The sequence below is a fragment of the Narcine bancroftii genome, chromosome 4 (genome assembly GCF_036971445.1).
Source record: "Narcine bancroftii isolate sNarBan1 chromosome 4, sNarBan1.hap1, whole genome shotgun sequence".
Lineage (NCBI taxonomy): Eukaryota > Metazoa > Chordata > Chondrichthyes > Torpediniformes > Narcinidae > Narcine > Narcine bancroftii.
The window spans coordinates 222,106,511-222,129,358 of record NC_091472.1 but is presented as its reverse complement, the minus strand read 5'-3'; the positions used below and the strand labels follow the sequence as shown (position 1 = coordinate 222,129,358).

Below are 22,848 nucleotides of genomic sequence, written 5' to 3'. Positions count from 1 at the left end.
GATTTGTTCTGGTCCACGATGGGATGGTGGGGGTACAGTACTGGAGGATTTGTTCTGGTCCACGGATGGGAAGGTGGTGGTACAGTACTGGAGCATTTGTTCTGGTCCACGGATGGGACAGTGGGGATACAGTACTGGAGGATTTGTTCTGGTCCATGGATGGGACAGTGGGGGTACAGTACTCGAGGATTTGTTCTGGTTCAATGATGCGACGGTGGGGGTATAGTACTCGAGGATTTGTTCTGGTCCACGGATGGGATGGTGGTATCTCCTTGGCCATAAATATTCTGGTGTTGTGAGATGATTGCCATTCCCTTTGCACGTGGCACATTGTGGGAGGTTTAATCTTCTACATCCTGATACGAGCCTAGAGGACCCCAAAATCCAGCAGTAGTAGAAATTCATCAAGACAACTGGTTACTTAAACAAAAGTTGCTTTTAATTATCTTTAAACATGAAAACAGAACCACACTTTAACTTAACTAACCTAATTTAACCCCCTTCTAATTTTAAGTGCATGTGTGTGTAAGTTTAGAAAAGTTCTTTGGTTCACAGTCCAATCTCACTTCTCATTCCTCCAAGTTCACTGGTTTAAGGCAATTCTTGTACTGTGCACAGAATTTAACATTTATAAAGTTCACCAGGCTTTGGTGCTTGAAAAGTAAATGGTTACCACTCAGGAAGGTTCTTGTCGGTTTAAGAGATTTGTTGTTCCAGAACTCGTGTCTTGCTTACGAAACTTGCTCCTTCAGGGTTCTCCAGGTGATAACTTCTTTCTTTCAGATCACCACAGAGTTCCTTTTTGTTTCTCCTATTCCAAGTGCATGAACCACAAGGGCTTCGAACAGCCAGTTTTCGGATTGGTTCACGTGATGGAGTAGTGGCCGGTAGGGGAACTCCAGCCCTCTCCAGAAAAGTTAAAAAAAGATAGAGAAAAAGCAAAGGCACAAACTTAAAAACCAAAACAAAGTGAAAATAAAAGTGTGGAGAAAATGGCAGCAAAGAAAGAAAAACCAAAAACAACGGGAAGAAAAGAAGAAGGAAAGACGTCGGAAGAAGGTGAAGGCCTTACCTGTACGAAGAGGCCCACCGCGGAGAGAGAAGCCCGCTCCCTCAGGTCAGTGGAAGGCCTGGGCTCGGGACTACAAAAATGGCTCACAGAGCCGAGTAAAAGTGCGCAACCGCACATGCGCGAGGATTCGCGCATGTACGATGAGCATGAAAAAAAACACACTGACGGGAGGGGGGAACAGCTGTGGAGTCGATCACCACAGCTGAAAGAGACACCTGCAGCACAGCAGCAGGTGCAGAACACAGACAATAACGACAACAAGAAAGAAGAGGGTAAAAAGAAAACAAGGAAACAACAGATGGTCAATCCAGAGGAAGAAGAAGAAGAACAGAAAGAAATGGAAGAAGAAGAGAAAGGCAAGACAATGGATGTATATTTTTTTAAAGAATATATGGAATCAGTGAAAGAATGGCAATTACAAGAATTTAATGAGATAAAAAGAAGAATTAAGAATGCAGAAGAAAAAATGAATAAAATGGAAATGGCCATGTCAGAGTTAGGAAAAAGAGTGGAAAATATGGAAAAATGAGAAACAATTGTAGTAATGGAAGTAGAAGACTTAAAAGAGAAATTAGAAGAATCTAATAAAAAAGTTAAAGAAACACAGGAGCTGTTAGCTCAGAAGATAGATATAATAGAAAACTATAATAGAAGAAATAATATAAAGATAGTGGGCCTTAAGGAAGATGAAGAAGGCAAGAATATGAGAGAATTTATAAAAGATTGGATCCCCAGGGTCCTGGGAAGACCAGAATTACAGGAAGAAATGGAAATTGAGAGGGCACATAGAACTTTAGCCCCGAAACCACTGCCGCAGCAAAAACCAAGATCCATTTTAGTAAAATTCTTAAGATATACAACAAGAGAAAATATATTGGAGAAAGCAATGAAGAAAGTAAGAGAGGACAAAAAGCCACTGGAATATAAATGTCAAAAAAATTTTTCTATCCAGACATAAGTTTTGAACTCCTGAAGAAGAGGAAGGAGTTCAATACAGCGAAAACGATCTTATGGAAAAAAGGATATAAGTTTATGTTAAGGTACCCAGCAGTACTTAAAATAGTTATTCCAGGGGAACAAAACAGACTATTCTCGGATCCAGAGGAAGCAAGGAAATTTGCAGAACAACTACAAAACAAGCAGAGAGATGAAGACATGTAATAAGAGTAAAAATGACCACAATCTATATGTATGTGTGTAAAGGGGTATATGTGTGTGTGTTTATATCTTCTTCTTTTCTTTGGCTTGGCTTCGCGGACGAAGATTTATGGAGGGGGTAAAATGTCCACGTCAGCTGCAGGCTCGTTTGTGGCTGACAAGTCCGATGCGGGACAGGCAGACACGATTGCAGCGGTTGCAAGGGAAAATTTGTTGGTTGGGGTTGGGTGTTGGGTTTTTCCTCCTTTGCCTTTTGTCAGTGAGGTGGGCTCTGCGGTCTTCTTCAAAGGAGGTTGCTGCCCGCCAAACTGTGAGGCGCCAAGATGCACGGTTTGAGGCGTAATCAGCCCACTGGCGGTGGTCAATGTGGCAGGCACCAAGAGATTTCTTTAGGCAGTCCTTGTACCTTTTCTTTGGTGCACCTCTGTCACGGTGGCCAGTGGAGAGCTCGCCATATAACACGATCTTGGGAAGGCGATGGTCCTCCATTCTGGAGACGTGACCCATCCAGCGCAGCTGGATCTTCAGCAGCGTGGACACGATGCTGTCGACCTCTGCCATCTTGAGTACTTCGACGTTAGGGGTGTAAGCGCTCCAATGGATGTTGAGGATGGAGCGGAGACAACGCTGGTGGAAGCGTTCTAGGAGCCGTAGGTGGTGCCGGTAGAGGACCCATGATTCGGAGCCGAACTATATATATATATATATATATATATATAGTGTGCATACATGAATGTATCCGTATTTAGAGGAAAATATATAGAGTATAGACAAGAATTAATAAGGGAGGGAAATGGAATAGAGGGAATAAGGAGGGAATTAAAAGAGTGACCTTTGTTACATATGAAAATTGAAATCTTTTCTGGGGGGGCTGGGTGGGGAGGAGTTACGGTCACTGCAAAATCAGCTGATGTTTGCGAGTGAATTCGCAAATCCAAATGGAGAGGGGAGATGTGGTTGTCCGACAAGGGATAAAAGGCAACTCAGGAGGGGGAGGGGAGAATGGGGTTAAAGAAGTTTTAAATAGGAGAATAAGGAAAATGTTTGATGTTTTAGAAATGTTGTCTTATAAAGTGTTCAAAACAAGAAAGCAGAAATGGATAAGAAAGAAAGGTGATGATGAGGAAACGGAAAGGGAAGATAAACAAAGTATAAAATGGCTACGCTGAACTATATGACTTTAAATATTAACGGAATACATAACCAAATTAAAAGGAAGAAACTGCTAAATTTACTGAAAAAAGAAAAAATTGATATAGCATTTGTGCAAGAAACACATTTAACTGAATTGGAGCACAAGAAATTGAAGAGAGATTGGGTAGGACACGTAACAGCAGCGTCGTATAATTCAAAAGCAAGAGGAGTAGCTATATTAATTAGTAAAAATTTGCCAATTAAAATAGAAGAAGAAATAATAGATCCAGCAGGGAGATATGTAATGATAAATGTCAGATATATTCGGAGTTTTAGAATCTATTCAATGTATATTCACCTAACGAAGAAGATCAAAAGTTTATGCAAGATTTTTTTTGAAGATAGCAGATACGCAAGGGAACATATTAATAAGAGGGGATTTCAACCTGAATTTGGATTCAAATATGGACAAAACTGGGAAAAAAATTAACAGAAAGAACAAAGTAACCAAATTTATAATTTATAAACAACACCCAAATGAAAAGGAATATTCATATTACTCAGCTAGACATAAAACATACTCAAGAATAGACCTATTTTTGTTATCAGCTAGTATGCAAGATAGAGTAAGAAAAACAGAATATAAAGCTAGAATATTATCGGACCATTCACCCTTAATATTGACAGTAAAGTCAGAGGACATCCCTCCAAGAATGTATAGATGGAGATTAAACCCCATGTTACTTAAAAGGCAGGATTTTAGAGAATTTATTGAAAGACAAATTAAAATGTATTTTGAAATAAATACGGAATCAGTGAAAGATAAGTTTATACTATGGGATGCAATGAAAGCGTTCATTAGAGGGCAAATAATAAGTTATGTAACCAAGATGAAGAAGGACTATAATCAGGAAACAGAGTAGTTGGAAAGGGAAATAGTAAATATAGAAAAAGTATTAGCAATGAAGGAAGATACAACTAAAAGAAGAGAATTGGCAGATAAAAAAATAAAATATGAAACACTACAAACATATAAGGTGGAGAAGAATATAATGAAGACAAAACAGAAATATTATGAACTAGGGGAAAAAACGCACAAAATTCTAGCATGGCAGCTTAAGACAGAACAAGCTAAGAAAATGGTATTGGCATCAAGGAAAAAAGTCAAACAAATCACATATAATCCAAAGGAGATTAAGGAAAACTTTAGAGAATTCTATGAACAATTATATCAAACTGAAAACGAAGGGAAAGAAGGGAAAATAGATGAATTTCTAACTAAAATTGAACTACCAAAATTACAAATAGAGGAACAAAATAAATTAACAGAACCATTTGAAATTGTAGAAATACAAGAGATAATAAAAAAAATTACCAAATAATAAAACACCATTAGAGGATGGATTCCCAATAGAATTCTATAAAACATTTAAAGATTTATTAATTCCTCCCCTCTTGGAAGTAATCAACCAGATTGATAAAACACAAAGCTTACCAGATTCATGTAAAACAGCAATAATTACAGTAATACTAAAGCAAGGGAAAGATCCACTAGCACCAGCGTCATATAGACCAATATCATTACTTAACACAGATTATAAGATAATAGTTAAACTATTAGCAAACAGATTAGCAGAGTATGTACCGAAAATGGTAAATCTAGACCAAACTGGATTTATTAAAAAAAGACGCACAACAGACAATATTTGTAAATTTATTAACTTAATTCATGCAGTAGAAGGGAGTAAAGCGCCAACAGTAGCAGTTGCTTTAGATGCAGAGAAGGCCTTTGAGAGAGTAGAATGGAATTATTTATTCAAAGTTTTGCAAAAATTCAGTTTACCAGAGAAGTATATTAATTGGATTAAAGCATTATATAAGGGGCCATTGGCGAAAGTGACAGTAAATGGATATATATCAAAGCAATTTAACTTAAGCAGGTCAACACGGCAGGGATGCCCACTATCACCCCTATTGTTCGCGTTAGCTATAGAACCACTAGCAGAATTGATAAGAACAGAAAAAAATATAAAAGGGATAAAAATAAAAGACAAGGAATATAAAATCAGTTTATTTGAGGATGATGTTATAGTATACTTAACAGAACCAGAACTATCAAATTGAAGGAATATGGAGAAGTGTCGGGTTACAAGATTAACGTAAATAAAAGTGAAGCAATGCCAATGAATAGTGCGGATTTCTCAAAATTTAAGAAGGAATCACCATTCAGATGGCAAATGCAAGCAATGAGATACCTAGGTATACAAATAAATAAAAATCTCGGCCATCTATATAAACTCAATTATTATCCACTAATGAAAAAATTACAGGGCGATTTAGAGCATTGGAAAGATTTACCATTAACACCAATAGGAAGGATAAACTGTATTAAAATGAACATTTTCCCAAGGATATTATACCTATTTCAGGCATTGCCAATACACTTGACAGAGAAATTCTTCAAGGAGTTAAAGAAAATAATAAGGAAATTTTTATGGAAAGGGGGGAAACCGAGGATAGCACTAGATTAATTAACAGAATGGTATAAACAAGGAGGCTTACAACTGCCAAACTTTAAAAATGATTATAGAGCCGCACAATTAAGATACCTATCAGATTTTTATCAAACAAGGGAAAAGCCAGATTGTACTAGATTAGAATTAGATAAAATAGGGGAAAAGATACCTGAACACATATTATATAAATGGGATGAAAAATTGGTACAACATAGAAGTTCTCCAGTATTACATCATCTACTCAATATTTGGAAAAAGATTCATGTAGAAAGAAATAAAACAAATTATCAATTACCAAAACCAATATTGACGCAAAATAAGTTACTCCTTTTTACAATAGATAACCTTTCCTTTAGAGAATGGGAGAAAAAAGGGATCAAAAGAATAGAAAATTGTTTTTCAGGAAATAGATTATTATCCTTTGAACAAATGAAAGATAAATACAATATAACTCAAGATACAGTGCTGGCATATTACCAATTGAGATCCTACTTGAAGGACAAATTAGGAAGCAATCTGAGTTTACCAGAGGGAAGTAACTTTGAATATGTGATTACAGATACAATGATAATCAAAAGATTTATAAGAAATATGTATATTAAACTGCAAGAAAAGGAGAATGAGGAAACAAATGGTAAAACTAAACAAAAATGGGAACAAGATTTAAATATAAAGATAAAAAAGGAAACATGGGAGAAGTTGTGTTCTGGAACGATGAGAAATACAATAAATACGAGGTTACGTATGATACAATATAACTGGATACACAGGCTATACATTACACCTCAAAAGTTAAATAAATGGGACCCAACAGTATCTGATAGATGTTTTCGATGTAAAAAAGAAATGGGAACAACAATTCATGCAATCTGGACATGTGAGAAAGTAGAAAAATTTTGGGAAGATCTAAACCAAATATTAAATAAAATTACAGAAAACAATATACCAAAGAATCCAGAGATCTTCCTCCTAAGTAACATAAAAAACAAAGAATTTGGAATTGATTTGGATGGTGCACAAAAAAGATTTGTTAAGATAGCTCTAGCCGTAGCAAAAAAATGTATTATGTCAACCTGGAAATTGGAAGAGAATTTGAAAATACAACAATGGTATATAGAAATGAATAAATGTATTCCATTAGAAAAAATAACATATAGTTTAAGAAATAATATTGAAATATTTGAACAAATATGGGAGCCTTACATGAAACACAATAGAGAAAACCTACCGGGGACATTCACTACCTAAATTAACGAAAGGAGAAGGAAATGAAAAGAATTGACTCAGTGGAATTTCTTGTTTATTTTTATTGAATGACAACATTGTTTGACTGGTTTAATGTATCCTAGATTTTGTATTTTAAATGGACGGTGGGGGGGAGGTAGGGAGGGTGGAATGGGAGGAGGGAGGCGGGGGGGGGGAGAAAATGGCACTGTATATATTTGAAAAGGAAAAAGTATGTATCATGGTTAATGTGGTTTATGGTGTGAAAAATAAAAAAAATTTTAAAAAAAAGAACAGCCAGTTTTCCAAAACCTTGCCTGTTTGTCCTGTTTCAGCCCCAGCAGCTTCTGCTGGCTGACACTGCTTCTCCCTCTTTCTCTCTCTCTGAGACTGAGAGAAAGCCTGTTTGACTCCCTCTGCTTGCAATACCATATGACCCTCTTACAATAGCAAGCTCTCCTGCAGACAATATGTGGCTCCAATAATCTCTTTCATCTGTTGCTTTGGTAAACAGCAATCCATTAGTGAAGTCACTTGAGCACTCTTTAAAGCTCTTGCAAAAAAAAAACTGAAAGCAACCATCTAGCATAAGCAGAGCTTCAGTATTTTCAAATCAGATCTGTTTTAGTGGTTGCATGTGACCTACTCTAACAAACCTTTCCTAATTTATCTCCCAAAAACATTTCTGTATACTCTGTCACAGTACAATCACAGAGCTGTACATTCCCACACTGTAGCAACATTAAGATACTTTAATGTCCACATCACAGTGCTTCCCATGTTAGAAGTTTAGACCTGGAGCTCAAGTTGCCCTGGAGTCAAACAGGAGTCTGTGTGGCTGCAGAGGCTTTGGGAGCGCTGGAGGCCAATCCATAGACACTCAGTGTCTCTGAACGGGCTCTCTTTTGCTTCTCCTTCTCTTGTGCTGTATGGGGTGCCGGGCAATGTCATGTCAACTTTTTGTTTGCCTAATGTCATAAGTAATATTACATGTTTGGTATTATTACATGACAATAAACTTGAATCTTGAGCAATCAAGAATCTCTGCACTGGCCAGAGCAAGGGTGATTGGGCCTGAGCAATGGCAGGCCAGCGTCCAGTGTTGGACTCCACAATAGTTTAAGGGTCTGGAGTCACCCACAAGGCCCTGTCCTTTGAAGAGAGCAGTGTGGAATTTCAGCGACCCATCTTGGAGGGTGAAAGCCACATACAGGTCACTGGAGCGAAGGTGGGAGATTTCCTGGAGGTTAATGCCCCGTGGGGTGTCAGTCACCATTACTGATAGCTCATTAACCTGAAGTTACAGGTCTGTAAGTGAATTTCACTTGTTCGGATTTCAGATTTATTGTCAAAAGTACGTACACGACATTACATATACAACCCTGAGATTCTTTTTCCTGAGGGCTTGGCAGAATTGCCACAAATTGGTAATGCAAAAATAAACTGTACCCAGTGTAAAACATGTAAACAAACAAAGAACTGTAAACCGATAACAAATGTAAACCAACTGTGCATTAGAGAGAGAACAAAAAGATCAATAAAGTGCACAAGTAAGAGTTCTTAAATGTGTCTCTGATTGAGTTTGTTGTTGAGGAGTCTGATGGTGGAGGGGTAGCAGCTGTTCCTGATCCTGGTGGTCCGAGTCTTGTGAAACCTTTATCTCTTTCCTGATGGCAGCAGCGAGAACAGAGCGTGTGCTGGGTGGTGAGAGTTTTTGATAATTGCTGCTGCTCTCCGATGGCAGCGTTCTTTGTAGACGTACTCAATAGTGGGAAGGGCTTTGCCTGTGATGACCTGGGCTGTGTCCACTACCTTTTGCAGGGCTATACACTCAGGGGTGTTGGTGTCCCCATCCCAGACCGTGATACAGCCGGTCAGCACACTTTCCATCACACCTATGTAGAAATTTGCCAGGGTTCCCAATATCATGCCAAACCACCACAAACTCCTGAGGAAGTAGAGGTGATGACGTGCTTTCTTCATGATGCCATTGATGAGTTGGGTCCAGGAAAGATCCTCTGAGATAGTGACTCCCATGAACCTAAATGTGCTCACCCTCTCCACCTCAGATCCTGCAATGATCACTGGATTGTTTATCTCTGGCTTTTCTTTCCTGAAGTCAACAATCAGCTCCTTAGTTTTGGTGACATTGAATGCGAGGTTGTTGTTGGTGCACCATTCAGCCAAATTTTCAATCTCCATTCTGAATGCAGACTCATCACCTTACATTATATAACCCACTACTGTGGTATCGTCGGCAAATTTGTAGATGGTGTTATTGCAGTACCGAGCCACAGTAGAGCAGGGGGCTAAGAACGCAGCCCTGTGGTGGTCTGGTACTGATGGAGATTGTGGAGGAGAGGTTCTTGCCAATCCTCACTGATTGTGGTCTGGAGTTGAGGAAATCCAGGATCCGATTACACAGAGGGGTGTTGAGACCCAGGTCTTGGAGTCTGCTGATCAGTTTTGAGGGGATGATGGTGTTAAATGCTGAACTGTGGTTGGTAAAGAGCATCCTGATGTAGGCATCTTTACTGTCGAGATGTTCCAGGGTTTTGTGTAGAGCTGGTGAAATGGCATCTGTTGAAGAGCTATCACTACGATAGGCGAACTGGAATGTATCCATGTCACAGGAGTTGATCTGCTTCATCACCAGTCTCTCAAAACACTTCACTGCTGCTGATACAAGTGCTACTGGACAGTAGTCACTAAGGCAGGTTACCACACTCTTCCTGGGCACAGGGTATGATTGACGCCTGTTTGAAACAGATGGGTGCCGTGTCCTGCTGGAGTGAGATGTTGAAGATCTCCATGAATACATTGGTAAGTTGATCACAGATTTTTAATACTCAGCCAGGTACACCACCTGGGCCAGATCATTTCCTCGGATTCCCTCAGCATGCACGCCATCCTCAGATACAGAAACAGGATGGGATCATCAGTGAACGTGGGGGTGCAGAGGGTGGTTCTTCACTGTTACTGTCATCATATTGGACATCGAAGGCATTGAGTTCCCCTGGGAGTGAAGCATTGTCACCCTGCTTTGGTTTTGTAACAGGTTATGGTATTTAGGCCCTGCCACAGCTGTCGGGTTTCCCTTATTGTTTCCATGTCAACTTGCTCCTACTGTACTGATTTGGATCTCCAGACTTAAATGCCTGCTCGTCTGCCCTGATTGAGGACAAGCTCCTGATTGTGGGTCACTGGTCCCCATGACATTGTCACCTTAAATGGGTTGAGCCCCAAGCTTCCCCTCGTCCACTCATTGAGGGCAGATTAAACACCCGTTATGATGTCCTGTCTGCTGGACACAGCACACTTGGGGAAGAGTGATTGGGGAAGGCGTTAGTGGGGAAGGGGGGGTGATGAGTGATTTTGGACAGTGATGGGGGTGATTCGGAACTGACGGTGCAAGGGATGATTTAGAATAGTGTCTGTGATGGAGGAGATGATTTCGGTGGTGGAATGTGATTTGGGACAGTGGTGGGGTAATCAGGACAGTGTCCATGGGGGTAGAGGTGATTTTGGGATGGGGTGGGGGGGGTGATTTTTGAGGTGGTGATGGGGTTGATTTTGGGGTGGTGGTGGGGTTGATTTCGGGATGGTCTCAGGACGAGGCAGTAGAGGAGGGGAATTACCGAGGACATTGCTATTCCAGCAGAGATTTTCCTCCATCGCCCCACCCTCGCCGTAGTATTCTCTGCCTCCCTCAAGTGGAAAACCTCACCTCCCTCCCCTCCCCTCCCACTACTGACTCCCAACCTGTAAAGGGCAGTGAGTGGACAGAACATCTGGAATTGCCCGCTGTGAGTCAGTGGAGAGATTAATATGTGATTATTGACTGAATGCTCAGCACTTCCCATCACAATCCCCCCTGACTCAGCCTTGTCTGCACTCTCCCCTGAGCCATGTCATGGCAGCTCAGCACCCAGGGGAAGGTGATGCTGCTGTACTTGCCGGAAGGTAGCAGGAGGAATTTAATGGCATCATGAGCCGGTGCCAATCTCTACCGTGTGCATTGAGGAGTGGGCCTGGAACTGGAGGTGAAGTCTGTGTGCGATGACCTTTGGAACTCCTGGATCTACTCCCTCTGGGAGCAGTGTGAGCCCCTCTCCCCATCACCCTCATCCTTCTGCACCCGTGACACTGGACTCTTGCCCACATCACCACTATAATATTCCCTTTCTTATTCCTATCCTATCCATGCATCTTCCATTGTTTCTTAAACATTGCAATAGTACATGGCCCAACCCCCTCCTCTGGTGGCCTGCTCCATATATCCACCATCCCTTGGGTTCCTGTTAAATTTCCCCACCCCCCTCCCCTTAAACCTGTATCCTCTGGTTACCAATTTCCTCCTACTTTGGGGGAGGGGGGGGGGGAAGGCTACGCGCTCACCCAATCTATTTCTCCATGAGATCACCCCTCATTCTCCTGTGCTCCAAAGAACGAACCCTCAACCCGCTCAACCTCTCCGTGTAGCTCAGGCCCTTCCCCTGTGTTCTGGCAACATCCTCATTAATCTTCTCTCCAGCTTGACCACATATTTCCGGTAACATGGTGACCAAAACTGAACATAGTACTCCACATGGGGACTCACCAATGTTTTGTACAACTACCACATGACCATCCAACTTCTGTACTCAATCCTTTGACACCACAACATACAGGTACCTGTACTTGTTAATCCCACTGAGTATTCCTACTCCCTCTGCTAATTCAAAGCTAACATACGTACATGACCACATACAAAGGAAAACGGCGCCAAATCTTGTTGTCATGTTCATGTATAAATTCCATTGCTGGATGTTGCAGTGTAAATCCTCTACTTTGTAACATAACCCTGTTGCCACCGTTGTGGCCCTTTGTAGTCACTCGCCTCTCTGTGTTTGAGAGGCTTCCCCATGGTCTCAGCCCTTATTGCCAGGCGTCGAAGACCTTGAGGCTGCCGGGTCTGTCTGAGTGGTTTAAGGAGGAAGGGACGAGGGCTTCATCTCGTTCCCGCAGAAACATCTCAGGCCAGTCACTCCAGGACCCTCACGCAGTGGCTGCTGCACTTGCACTTCCCATTTTATTGGCTGTGGGACAGCTCGTGTGGTTTAAACCTCCCTCCTCTAGTGCAGCTCCAATCACCTGCTCCTATATAAGGTGCTGAATAGGGTTCCATATTGGTGGGGACGGATCTGTCACAGTGGTGGTGGGGATGGGTCTGTCAATGTAACAGCGCATTATCAGTGGGGATCGATCTATTACTGTATAAATCAGTACTGGGTGTGGATGAGTCTGTAACTGCATAACACTGGGGTACAGGACTGGTGGGGAGAGGTCTGTCACTAACACTGGAGTACAATACTAGAGGTGATGGGTCCATTACTGTATAACATGGGGTACAGTACTGGTGGGGACAGGTCTGTCACTATAACACTGAGGTATAGTACTTGTGGGACAGGTCTGTCACTATAACGCTGAGGTATAGTACTTGTGAGGCAGGTCTGCCACTGTATAACACTGGGGTACATTACTGGTGGGCATGGGTCTGTCACTGTAACACTGGAGTATAGTACTAGAGGGGATGGGTCTGTTACTGTATAACATGGGGTACAGTACTGGTGGGGACAGGTCTGTCACTATAACACTGAGGTATAGTACTTGTGGGACAGGTCTGTCTCTATAACACTGAGGTATAGTACTTATGGGGCAGGTCTGCCACTGTATAACACTGGGGTACATTACTGGTGGGCATGGGTCTGTCACTGTAACATTGGGGTACAGTACTGGTGGGGATGGGTCTGTCACTGTAACACTGGGGTACAGTACTGGGGGAATTGTTAATTATCTTTTAATGCCCGTGGAGTAAATCCACCTGCCCTGAGCTGTGCTGAGTGTAAGTGTTTCTCTGCTTGTCTCTGTTCCTGCGTTGTCCCTGCATTTAGCTCCTCCTGTGGAGTATCTGGACAGTAAGGAATAGTTCCTTTCTGTAAATGAATGCAGTGTCGCATTTCCCAGCAGGGCAGTTTCCCTGAGTCCATGTAAGCCTCCCAAGGGCCTTTTCTTGTGCTCATACAACTTGTTACTGTAAACCCGTCCCTCCTTGTTGGTGTTCATTGCTTCAATGTGCTGAATCTTCGAACTGACTCCGAAACTGCTGACTCACCTGTGAGGGACTGCTCTGACCGGCACTGATGGATGATGTCTTTTGATGTGTTAAGTCCCAATCCATTAATGTCGGGAAAATTGTGGGAAAAAAATTAACATAATTCCTGCCCATGTGGTCGTTCACACTGGGTACCTTTTTAGACTGCAAATACCTGAGTGCAAGTCCCGGTGGATAGACGTACAACTGAGTGGATGACCCAAAACAAAATTTTCCAGTATGGTTTTCACTGCAGGCTTCCTCCAAAAAGTTGTCAGGGTCCTGCAGGACAAATCCCAGGGCAGAAATTGACTCATAATTCCTGCACATTCCTTTTTAGACTGCCACGTAGTAGCAAAATTCCTCGATTGTGCCGTTACACGACTGCAGTCTGAAAACCATAATCGTTGACCATTGTTATTCAACACCATCTGCTGAAGAAACTCAGTGGGTCGAATAGCGTCAGTGCGGAAAAGGGTGGTTGATTTTTTTTTGTTTACGATGTCTGTTGAGACAGTGTGAAGGGGCTTTACTCTGTATCTGGCCCTGGAGCGTGTAGAGGAGAGGTAGTTGGTGTAATGTCGACAGGGTGGGGAGATACAGTAGAGGTTGGCTGATGCTGGTCTAATCTGTCACTGTCAACGTGGAATTGGTGCATTGCCTGCAAGGAGTTTGAAGGCTGTGCACATGGGTTTCTTCCCACATTCCAAAAACATGCAGAGATTGTAGGTTAATTGGTCTCATGGAGAACATGGGCTCATGAAGCCTGAAATATGTGAAAGACAGAGTGGAGGCAACTTCATCTGTATCATATAGGGAGTGTGTGATGGGACAGTGCAGAGGGAGCTTTACTTTGTTCAATCTAGGGAGTGTGTGATGGACAGTTTGGAGGGAGCTCCACTCTGTGTCTGACCCAGGGAGTGCGTGATGGGATGGTACTGAGGGAGCTCCACTCTGTGTCCGACCCAGGGAGTGTGTGATGGGACGATGTTTAAGGAGCTTTGCTCTCTCTGGTATTTTTGGCAGGATAGGGGGTTAATGCTGACTATTTGCCGTTGTGTTTGGGAACGAGCAGGGTCGTGAAATGAGAGGGCTAGGACAGATCATTCTCTTCCTTCCCCCAGATGGAACTGATTATATCACCATTTCCTCATTCTTGGTTTTACGGAAGGAATGGGTGAAATTATTTCCAAGTGAATTCCTGTTCATTGATTACTTTGGACTTCCTTGGTTTATGTTAAGCGACTCTCCCACCAGACCACTGCCTACTCATGGGGCGGTGAGTCCTTCAACATGCAGGATGATTTGGTTGCAGAGGGGCTGACAAAGGGGAGGGAGGGAGGGAGCTACCTTGAGAGGGAGGCAGAGGGAGTGGAGGTCAGGTCACCAGTCATCTGTGGAGGAAGTAGAGGGTGGCCTGCGAACGGCAAGAGTTGTTCTGCAGTTGCAGAGAAAGTTGTGGTCCACGACTTGATGGTGGACAAGCCAGGTCCCAGCGAGGAGATGGGGAGGTGAGGGCTTAATGTGAGCAAACTGGAGGGAGTGGGGTGAGGGGTTAATGTGGGTAGACTGGAGGGAAGGGGATGGGAGGTGTGGGTTTAATGTGGGCAGACTGGAGGGTGGGATGGGAGGGGAGGGGTTAATGTGGGCTGACTGGAGGGAGGGGGATGGGAGGTGAGGGATTAATAATGTGGGCAGCCTCAACAAGGACCCTACTCCAACCCTGACCCCCTGCCCCCCAAGCGACCCATGGCTCCTTACCCCACCAATCCTGACCCTGCTGCGTCCCCCTCCGACCCCTCTACCCCACAGTCACCAACACTGCTCTTACCAATGGCTCCTCTACCCCAACAATCCCAACCCTGATCCCCGGACCACAACATGACCCTCAGCTGCCAACAAACTTAATTTCAAGTTAAACACACAGTGCTGGAGAAAATTAGCAGGTCAAACTGTGAACTTTATACAGCAAAGATGAAGATACATCACCAATGTTTCAGGCTTGAGCCCTTCATCGGGGTATGAACAAATGTCGACAGGCACCCGAACAAAATGGTGGTGGGGTGGAGGAGCACAGGGCCACAGGCAGGAAGTGACAGGTGGATAAGGGGGGGGGGGGCTCATCAGCAAACAGGGGGTGAGGGGTCAGTTCTGTGAATGGAGAGGGAAGGTGGTGGAGAGCTAGAGGAAAAAAGACAAAGGGAAGGGAGGGAGATGGAGGGTGGGCTAGCAGAAACCGGAGAAGTTGGTTAATGCCATCCAGTTGGAGAGAGCCCAGATGGAAAATGAGGTGTTGTTCCTCCACTTAATAGGTGGCCTTGGCTTGACAGTATGAAGCCATGGACCGACATGTCGATGTGGGAGTGGGGCGCAGAATTGAAATGGTTGGCCACGGGGGGGATCCTCGCCATTATGCAGACAGAGTGAAGGTGTGCACTGAAGCGATCGCCCAGTCTGGACCCTGTCTCTCCGATGTAGAGAAGGCCTCAGAGAGAGCACCAGATGCAGTAGCTCCCTTCTGCAGATTCACAAGTGTTGCTTCACTTGAAAAGCCTGTTTGGGGCCCTGAATGGTGGTGAGGGAGGGGGGGTATGGGCATGGGTGTGGCCGGATGAGAAGGATGTCGGTCGTCCTGACGCACGTGTGCGACACGGATACTGAAGGCAGTGTCGCGGCTGTTCACACGGGTTGCTGCAGACCCGTGCAGTAGGCTGAATGCTGGTTAGATACAGCTGAGTCTGATAAAGAACTGGTGATGATTCACCTCACTGGAACTCCTGCTTGATTATATCCTCTGGTTGTTTCTACTGCTTGGTCTTCGTGTGTGATGCAGCAGGCATGTGAGGACTTGTGTGTGCACAAGCAGGCAGAGTGTGTGTACAAGCAGTGCTGCGTATATATGCACACACGTAAGTGGGTGTTAACATCAGGCCATTTCTGATGCATTGTCCCTGGTGACAGAACAATTGTGTGCGTGCGTGCGTGCGTGCGCATGCATTGATGTTAGACTGTGCTTATCTGCCCACCACTTGGGAGAACAGGACTCGGTGTCAGGCTTAATACATGAAGCACCAAAACTTGGGACCACATAGGTAAATCATGGAATCTTATGGATCCGCTTTCACGGTCAGCAGCAGCAAGATGGAGCGACAGGCATTAGGTTAAATTTACTTCAAAACTATTTCCTGCCCAAGACCCTGGTGGTGGTGTATTCAGAATAGGTTCAGTGGCTCAAAGAGAATCAAGGCTGGACACATGTTATCAACAGTGATCTTTATTTACGCATGGGGGAATTCACAAAAAGGTCACACACTCACATAGCCTAAAGTACACAGCACACAGTATGCCGAGAAATGAGGGTTTAACTTCTTCAGCACCCGCCACCCACAGGCACAGTATGTCGAGAAATGAGGGTTTAACTTCTTCAGCACCTGCCACCCACAGGCACAGTATGCCGAGAAATGAGGGTTTAACTTCTTCAGCACCCACCGGCACAGTATGCCGAGAAATGAGGGTTTAACTTCTTCAGCACCCACAGGCACAGTATGCTGAGAAATGAGGGTTTAACTTCTTCAGCACCCGCCACCCACAGGCACAGTATGCCAAGAAATTAGGGTTTAACTTCTTCAGCACCCGCTACCCACAGGCACAATATGCCGAGAAATGAGGGTTTAACTTCTTCAGCACCCACCACCCACAGGCACAGTATGCTGAGAAATGAGGGTTTAACTTCTTCAGCACCCGCCACCCACAGGCACAGTATGCCGAGAAATGAGGGTTTAACTTCTTCAGCACCCGCCACCCACAGGCACAGTATGCCGAGAAATGAGGGTTTAACTTCTTCAGCACCCGCCACCCACGGTCACAGTATGCCGAGAAATGAGGGTTTAACTTTTTCAGCACCCATCACCTACAGGCACAGCACACACACTGTTTGTTATTAAACAGTAACAAATCAAGAAGTACATAGACTGGAGACCAGGCTTATATGTAGCCCCTGCTCAGGATCTGGGATGGGCCCATTGCAGTTGGTACTCTGGAGCTGCCTGGCAGCAAAGGTCACAACTAACAAGTGCATACGTATAAACCTAGTTTCCAGCATTGACCATGGTTCAGGATCCTGGACAGGCACCTTGCAAACGGGGAGGGAGGAGAGAGAGAGAGGGAGTGCACTCATGCTGCTTTATCAATATCAGATAGGTCCATGTGACCTGTGAGGACCAATCACGTCAGCTGCCAGGACCAATCATGCACCAGCCTCACAGGTGGGCAGATCTAACCCTTGATTGGCAGATGAAGCACAAGCTGGAAAGGTCACATGACCCTCCACACTATAGATGGGTCAGAGCCTCACCGGCAGTGAGCTGCTGGCACCAGGACTGGCTCTCTTTCTCCCCTTCCCCAATCCGTCCCCCTCTTCCTCTCCCTCTCCCTCTTCCTCTCCCTCCCCCTCGCCCTCCCCCTCCCTCTCTGTCGACTTCAAGCTTGAGACTTGCAGCTGGCATCGTGAATCTTGACAGGGCACAGAGCTGGCTGATTCCTAGCTCCAGGTTTGGTAGATGTTCTGGGAATGTGGTCAATTGTAGAAGGCCAGGCTAAACTGTGAGAGGGGGCCTGTCCACTGCACCTTCTCTAAGGCTGGGGACCAATCGCAGGGAAACAGGCAGGAAGTGGAGAAAAACATGGAAAAGCAAATCTTCATTGTGGTTGTGTGCAGTGGATCATCGTGTGTCTGAGCTGCTGGAGGCAGGACCAATGGACGTCCTTGCAGATGCAGCAGAGGCTCTGGAATGCAGAGCAAAACTAATCCCAGTGGCAGAAATGTCCAGAACCAGGTGTCGTGCAGGGCGATGATGGGCAAAAAGATCATGCCTTCAAGAGGAATCCGTGTCATCATCTGAAAGAGTTTAGAGGGTGATGGTGTGAAGGTAATGGATCAGGATGTGAAAGATTTGTTTCTGAAGAGCTAGAACTTGCAACGAGTGTTCTTGGCCTTCATTCATGCTGGAACTTCTCTTTATTTAACTAGTGACCTATCCTGGACACACATCTCCTCATTTGTCAGGAAGGTGCAACAGTGACTGCATTTCCTGAGAAGACTGAAGTGGGCAAGGCTACCGGCCACCATCATGTCAACCTTCTACAGGAGCTCTATTGAGTGTATCCTGGCCGGCTGCATCACAGTGTGGTTCGATTACTGCAGAGAAATGGATCGGAGGTCAATCCACAGGGCCGTAAGAGAGGCAGAGAGGTTCACTAGAGTCTCCCTCCCTCCTCCCCATCAATATGATCTACCTAGATTGTTGTTGGAAGATGGCGCACAAAATCGTGGTAGACCCCTTCCACCTGCACACAGCATCCTTCAGCTGCTCCTATTGGGGAAGAGATACAGAAATATCAGAACCAGCACCACCAGGCTGAGGAACAGCTTCTTCCCACGGGCAGTGAGGAAGCTGAATGTCTGATGAACTGCTCATACAATCCCTCTGAGTTTCTACTATTTATTTAACAATATATATGAACTGCATCTAAATCTCATTTGTAAATGTGTGTGCAACATCTGTCTATGTGTTTGCAAGTTTTTACACTGAGGACCGAAGAACATCGTTTCATTCAGTTGCACTTGTACAACGAAGATTTAGCTTCCTGAACACTTTTGGGTGTATGTTATGGATTTTGGGCTGCTGATCACGAGAAAGATCTTGAAATTTTCCTATTTCGTACTGTTTTTTTAGATATAACCTATTTTTGTGACTTCCTGTCATATTTTAAATCGACTTCAAGCATTCAAAACCACAAAGTGCAACATGTCATTGAAAATCCATCGTTCACACTTGGACGTCTTCCCTGATGATCTTGGTGCAGTCAGTGACGAACATGGTAAAAGGTTTCACCAGGACATTGCAACCATGGAAAAGGGGAACTGGAATCCATCAATGCTGTCCAACTATTGTTGGACACTGACACGCGAGGCATCAGATGCTGAGTACAAACGAAAATCAGCGGCAAAACATTTTTAGGTCAGTTGAACTAACGCAGCGTGTCAGCATCATTATGTGATTAAACTGGCTAAATTCAATAAAAGTCGATGTTTCTTCACCTTCTTGCATGACACAGCAAATCTGAAATTATCTTTGTATTTATCTTGAAGTTGTCTATCGTAATCCCCAATTTGTTTTTCAAGAAGTGAACCTTTTGGGGGGGGGGGGGGGGAATTGTTATCCAGTGATTACAAACTTGAATTTATTTCTATAAATTTTTGGCAAATTTAGGTTTTTGCACATCAGCTGGGTGAGCGGAGCTGGGTGAGCCTTAGTTTTTGAAAATGGGAGAGATGGGCCAGACAGCCGATCCTTGTCTTTTAATGACGGCTTCAGCAGCAGAATCTCAGTTGTCCTCCAGTTGAGAGTGAAGTCCAGCAGTAGTCAACGTCATTATGATACAAGCAGGAAAAGGGGAGGTTTCAGCAGTAAATGAGGTGAGCAGAACTGGAGTCACATGGTGACACGATCAGTTCAGCTTCAGTTGGCTGCAAGGGTGGAAGCAAAGACTTTAAAGAAATTAATGGGTATGGATCTCATTGGATGGCGGAGCAGGCTCGACGGGCCAGACAGCAACTCCTGCTCTAAGATTTCCCAATGTATTGTCAGAGTACATACATGATATCACATACAACCCTGAGATTCCTTTATCCTGTGGGTGCGGCAGAATTACCAAAAAAACAGTATACAGTGTATAAATGTAAACATTTAAAGAACTGTAAACAGATAATGAATGTAAACAAACTGTTCAATACAGAGAGAATTTAAAAAAAACAATAAAGTATCCAAGAGTGCTTAAATGAGTCTCTGATTGAGTTTGTGGTTGAGGAATCTGATGATGGAGGGGGAGCAGCTGTTCCTGAACCTGGTGGTGTGAGTCTTGTTCCCTGTAGATGTTCTCCGTGGTGGGGAGGATTTTGCCTGTGATATCTTGGGCTGAGTCCACTATCATTTGGAGGGCTTTGTGCTCAGGGGTATTGGTGTCCCCATACCAAACCATGATGCAGCTGTTCAGCACACTTCCTACCACACCTCTATATATTTGCCAGGGTTTCTGGTCTTCTTACGCTCTTGTTAAGTCTATTAATTTTGCGGACTTGCGGTGTCAACATTTATCTGGACGAAGGGACTCCTCTCCACTGGATTTTGGATGAATGACTGAGTGGTGAGGGCAGAGCTCTCTTTGAAACAGTGGGGGTTTTGACGTTTAATCCGGACAAGTGCGAGGTGTGGCATAACTTCATACAGAGAGTGGTGGGAGTGTGGAACGAGCTGCCAGCTGCAGAGGCAAATGTGGGCTTTTTTTTAAACGTTTAAGAAAATTTGGACAGGTATATGGATGGGAGGGGTATGGAAGGATGTGGTCTGGTGGCAGGGCAGTGGGACTAGGCAGAATAATAGTTTGGTACAGACTGGAAGGGCCTGTTTCTGTGCTGTTAATGCTCTTTGGTTCAGAGGGTCGGGCAATGTGTGTGGAGAGACACAATCAGTCAACGTTTTGGGTCAGAACCTTAATTGAGTCTTGATAAATGGTGCCGACCAAATGCCTACTAATGGATATAGCACGATTCTCTGTCCCACCAGATTCTCTGGGTTACAGGGGTCCTGAGCTCCACTGCTTCTCACACACCCCTCCATATTACCCTACCCTCCTGCAGTTCAACTCTCTCTCTCCTCGCACCCCTTCTGTCTAACCAACCAGTGGCCCCCTCTTGCCCCTCTTCCTGCTCCTGCCTCTTGTGGTTCTCAATGTGGGGGCTCTGCTGGTCTGTCTGTGATCAGTACGAAGTGAATGCGTCTTATGCCATTGGTCTGAGAGATTCCAGCGCAGAGGGAGGGGTAGGGTCGGGGGTCAGGTTGGGGACACGGTTGAGTCAGGACAGGGCCTGATTTTCCCCAGGGTCAGGGTGGGGTCAGGACTGGGGTCTCTACTCCAGGGTCGGGACTGGGTCAGGGTCTGAATCGCAGAGGATGGGGTCATGGAGAAGGGTGACTGGAGTCGGTGTCACTCGCAATCGTGCTGATGGGTGCTGTGTGTTTCTCTCCAGGAGTCGGAAAATTCAGATCCGAAACATCCCTCCAGACCTGCAGTGGGAGGTGAGCAGTCTCAGGGTGAGGGTGTGGGGGGGTTGTGGAGTCACGATGTTGGGGGGGAGGGCGTGGGTCGCCATGTCGGGGAATCGTGGTGCGGACGGGTAGTGGGGTTGCTGTGCGGGCGTGTCTTGGACTTTGGTTGGGAGAGGACAGGTCGAGTGGGACTGGTGCCAGGGGTTAGATTTGGGTCAGGGGTTGAATAGTGGTGGTGTCAGACTGGGGTCAGGGGTCAGACTGTAGTCCAGTGATGGACTTGGTCGCCTCTCTGACTGTTGCCTCTGGTTTTTCCTCAGGTGTTGGACGGACTCCTGGCTCAGCATGGAACGGTGGAAAACGTGGAGCAAGGTCGGGCTGGGGTCACTTGGTGTCGGGGATCAGGCTGGGGTCGAGGTTGGGCTGGGTTCGGTGGCATAGGGTTCACCCTAAGATTGCATTGATCTGATGCAATCAGCGGGGTTGAGAGAGGGGCCTGCGGAATGGAAGTGGGGGAGGGAGGGGCCTGGGAACTGGGGTGGGTTAGGGTTAGGTTTCCTTGGCCTTATTGATCTGGGAAATATTTTCCAACAGTGGGGATCTTGTCTGGTCACGGAGAGCAGTGGGACAGGTCCTGACCCTCCCTCCGGACACTGGTCACTGACCCTCCCTCCAGACACTGGTCACTGACCCTCCCTCCGGACACTGGTCACTGACCCTCCCTCCGGACACTGGTCACTGACCCTCCCTCCGGACACTGGTCACTGACCTCCCCTCTGGACACTGGTCACTGACCCTCCCTCAGAGACTGGCCACTGACCCTCCCCCCGGACGCTGGTCATTGAGAGATGTGGCCATGAATCCAGTCTCAGCAGAGGGAGGGTGGCTCAGCACTGCTCTCCTGTAGCCTTATCCAGCAGCGCGTGGGCAGGTCTCTCTCTCTCTCTCTCTCTCTCTCTCTCTCTCTCTCTCTCTCTCTCTCTCTCTCTCTCCCACCTCCCCCCACCCACCTGAGTGGGCTGCAGCGAGCTGGGGGCAGCTCAAGATTGGGACTGAGAGATGCGATCATCTCCGTGGGAGGGTGGACATTCTGGCTGAACGTGGGGTGGGATGAGGAGGGAGCATTGACTCTGTGTGGCTGGCAGTGCCCATGAAGGGTGGACTCCACTCCAGTCAGCATCTTCACCCCTTGCCCCTTCACCAGTTGGGCGGCTCACTTGGGTGCTGGGTCGGAGGGTGAAGCTTGTCATTGGTGAGGTGAGGGTCAGTCCAGCTCTCTGAAGCATGGACGTGAGGCAGGGACTAGGCCCAAGAGGCCTTGTGGAACCACTGTAGTGGGAACCATACCCCTCATCCCCCAGCAGAGGGAGATCCCACAAACACCAGCTGACTGATGCCAAGACGATGCAGGGACTAGGGCCAAGAGGGCCTTGCAGAATCACAAGACCAGGAACCGCTGTCCACAGAGGTTCCCCCCCCACCTCAACAGAAGGAGATGATGCC

The 22,848-nt window shown here is 45.3% G+C and overlaps 1 protein-coding gene across 4 annotated transcripts in view; it reads left to right on the top strand.

The window, feature by feature from the left end:
- LOC138761614 (insulin-like growth factor 2 mRNA-binding protein 2) overlaps positions 1–22,848 on the top strand; it is a 77,516-nt gene that overhangs the window by 31,846 nt on the left and 22,822 nt on the right. For all 4 annotated transcript variants that reach the window (XM_069934018.1, XM_069934017.1, XM_069934019.1 and 1 more), the window contains exons 3-4: positions 21,327–21,375; positions 21,666–21,717. In XM_069934018.1, the coding sequence (XP_069790119.1) occupies positions 21,327–21,375; positions 21,666–21,717 (101 nt within the window). The remainder of the gene's footprint in view (positions 1–21,326; positions 21,376–21,665; positions 21,718–22,848) is intronic.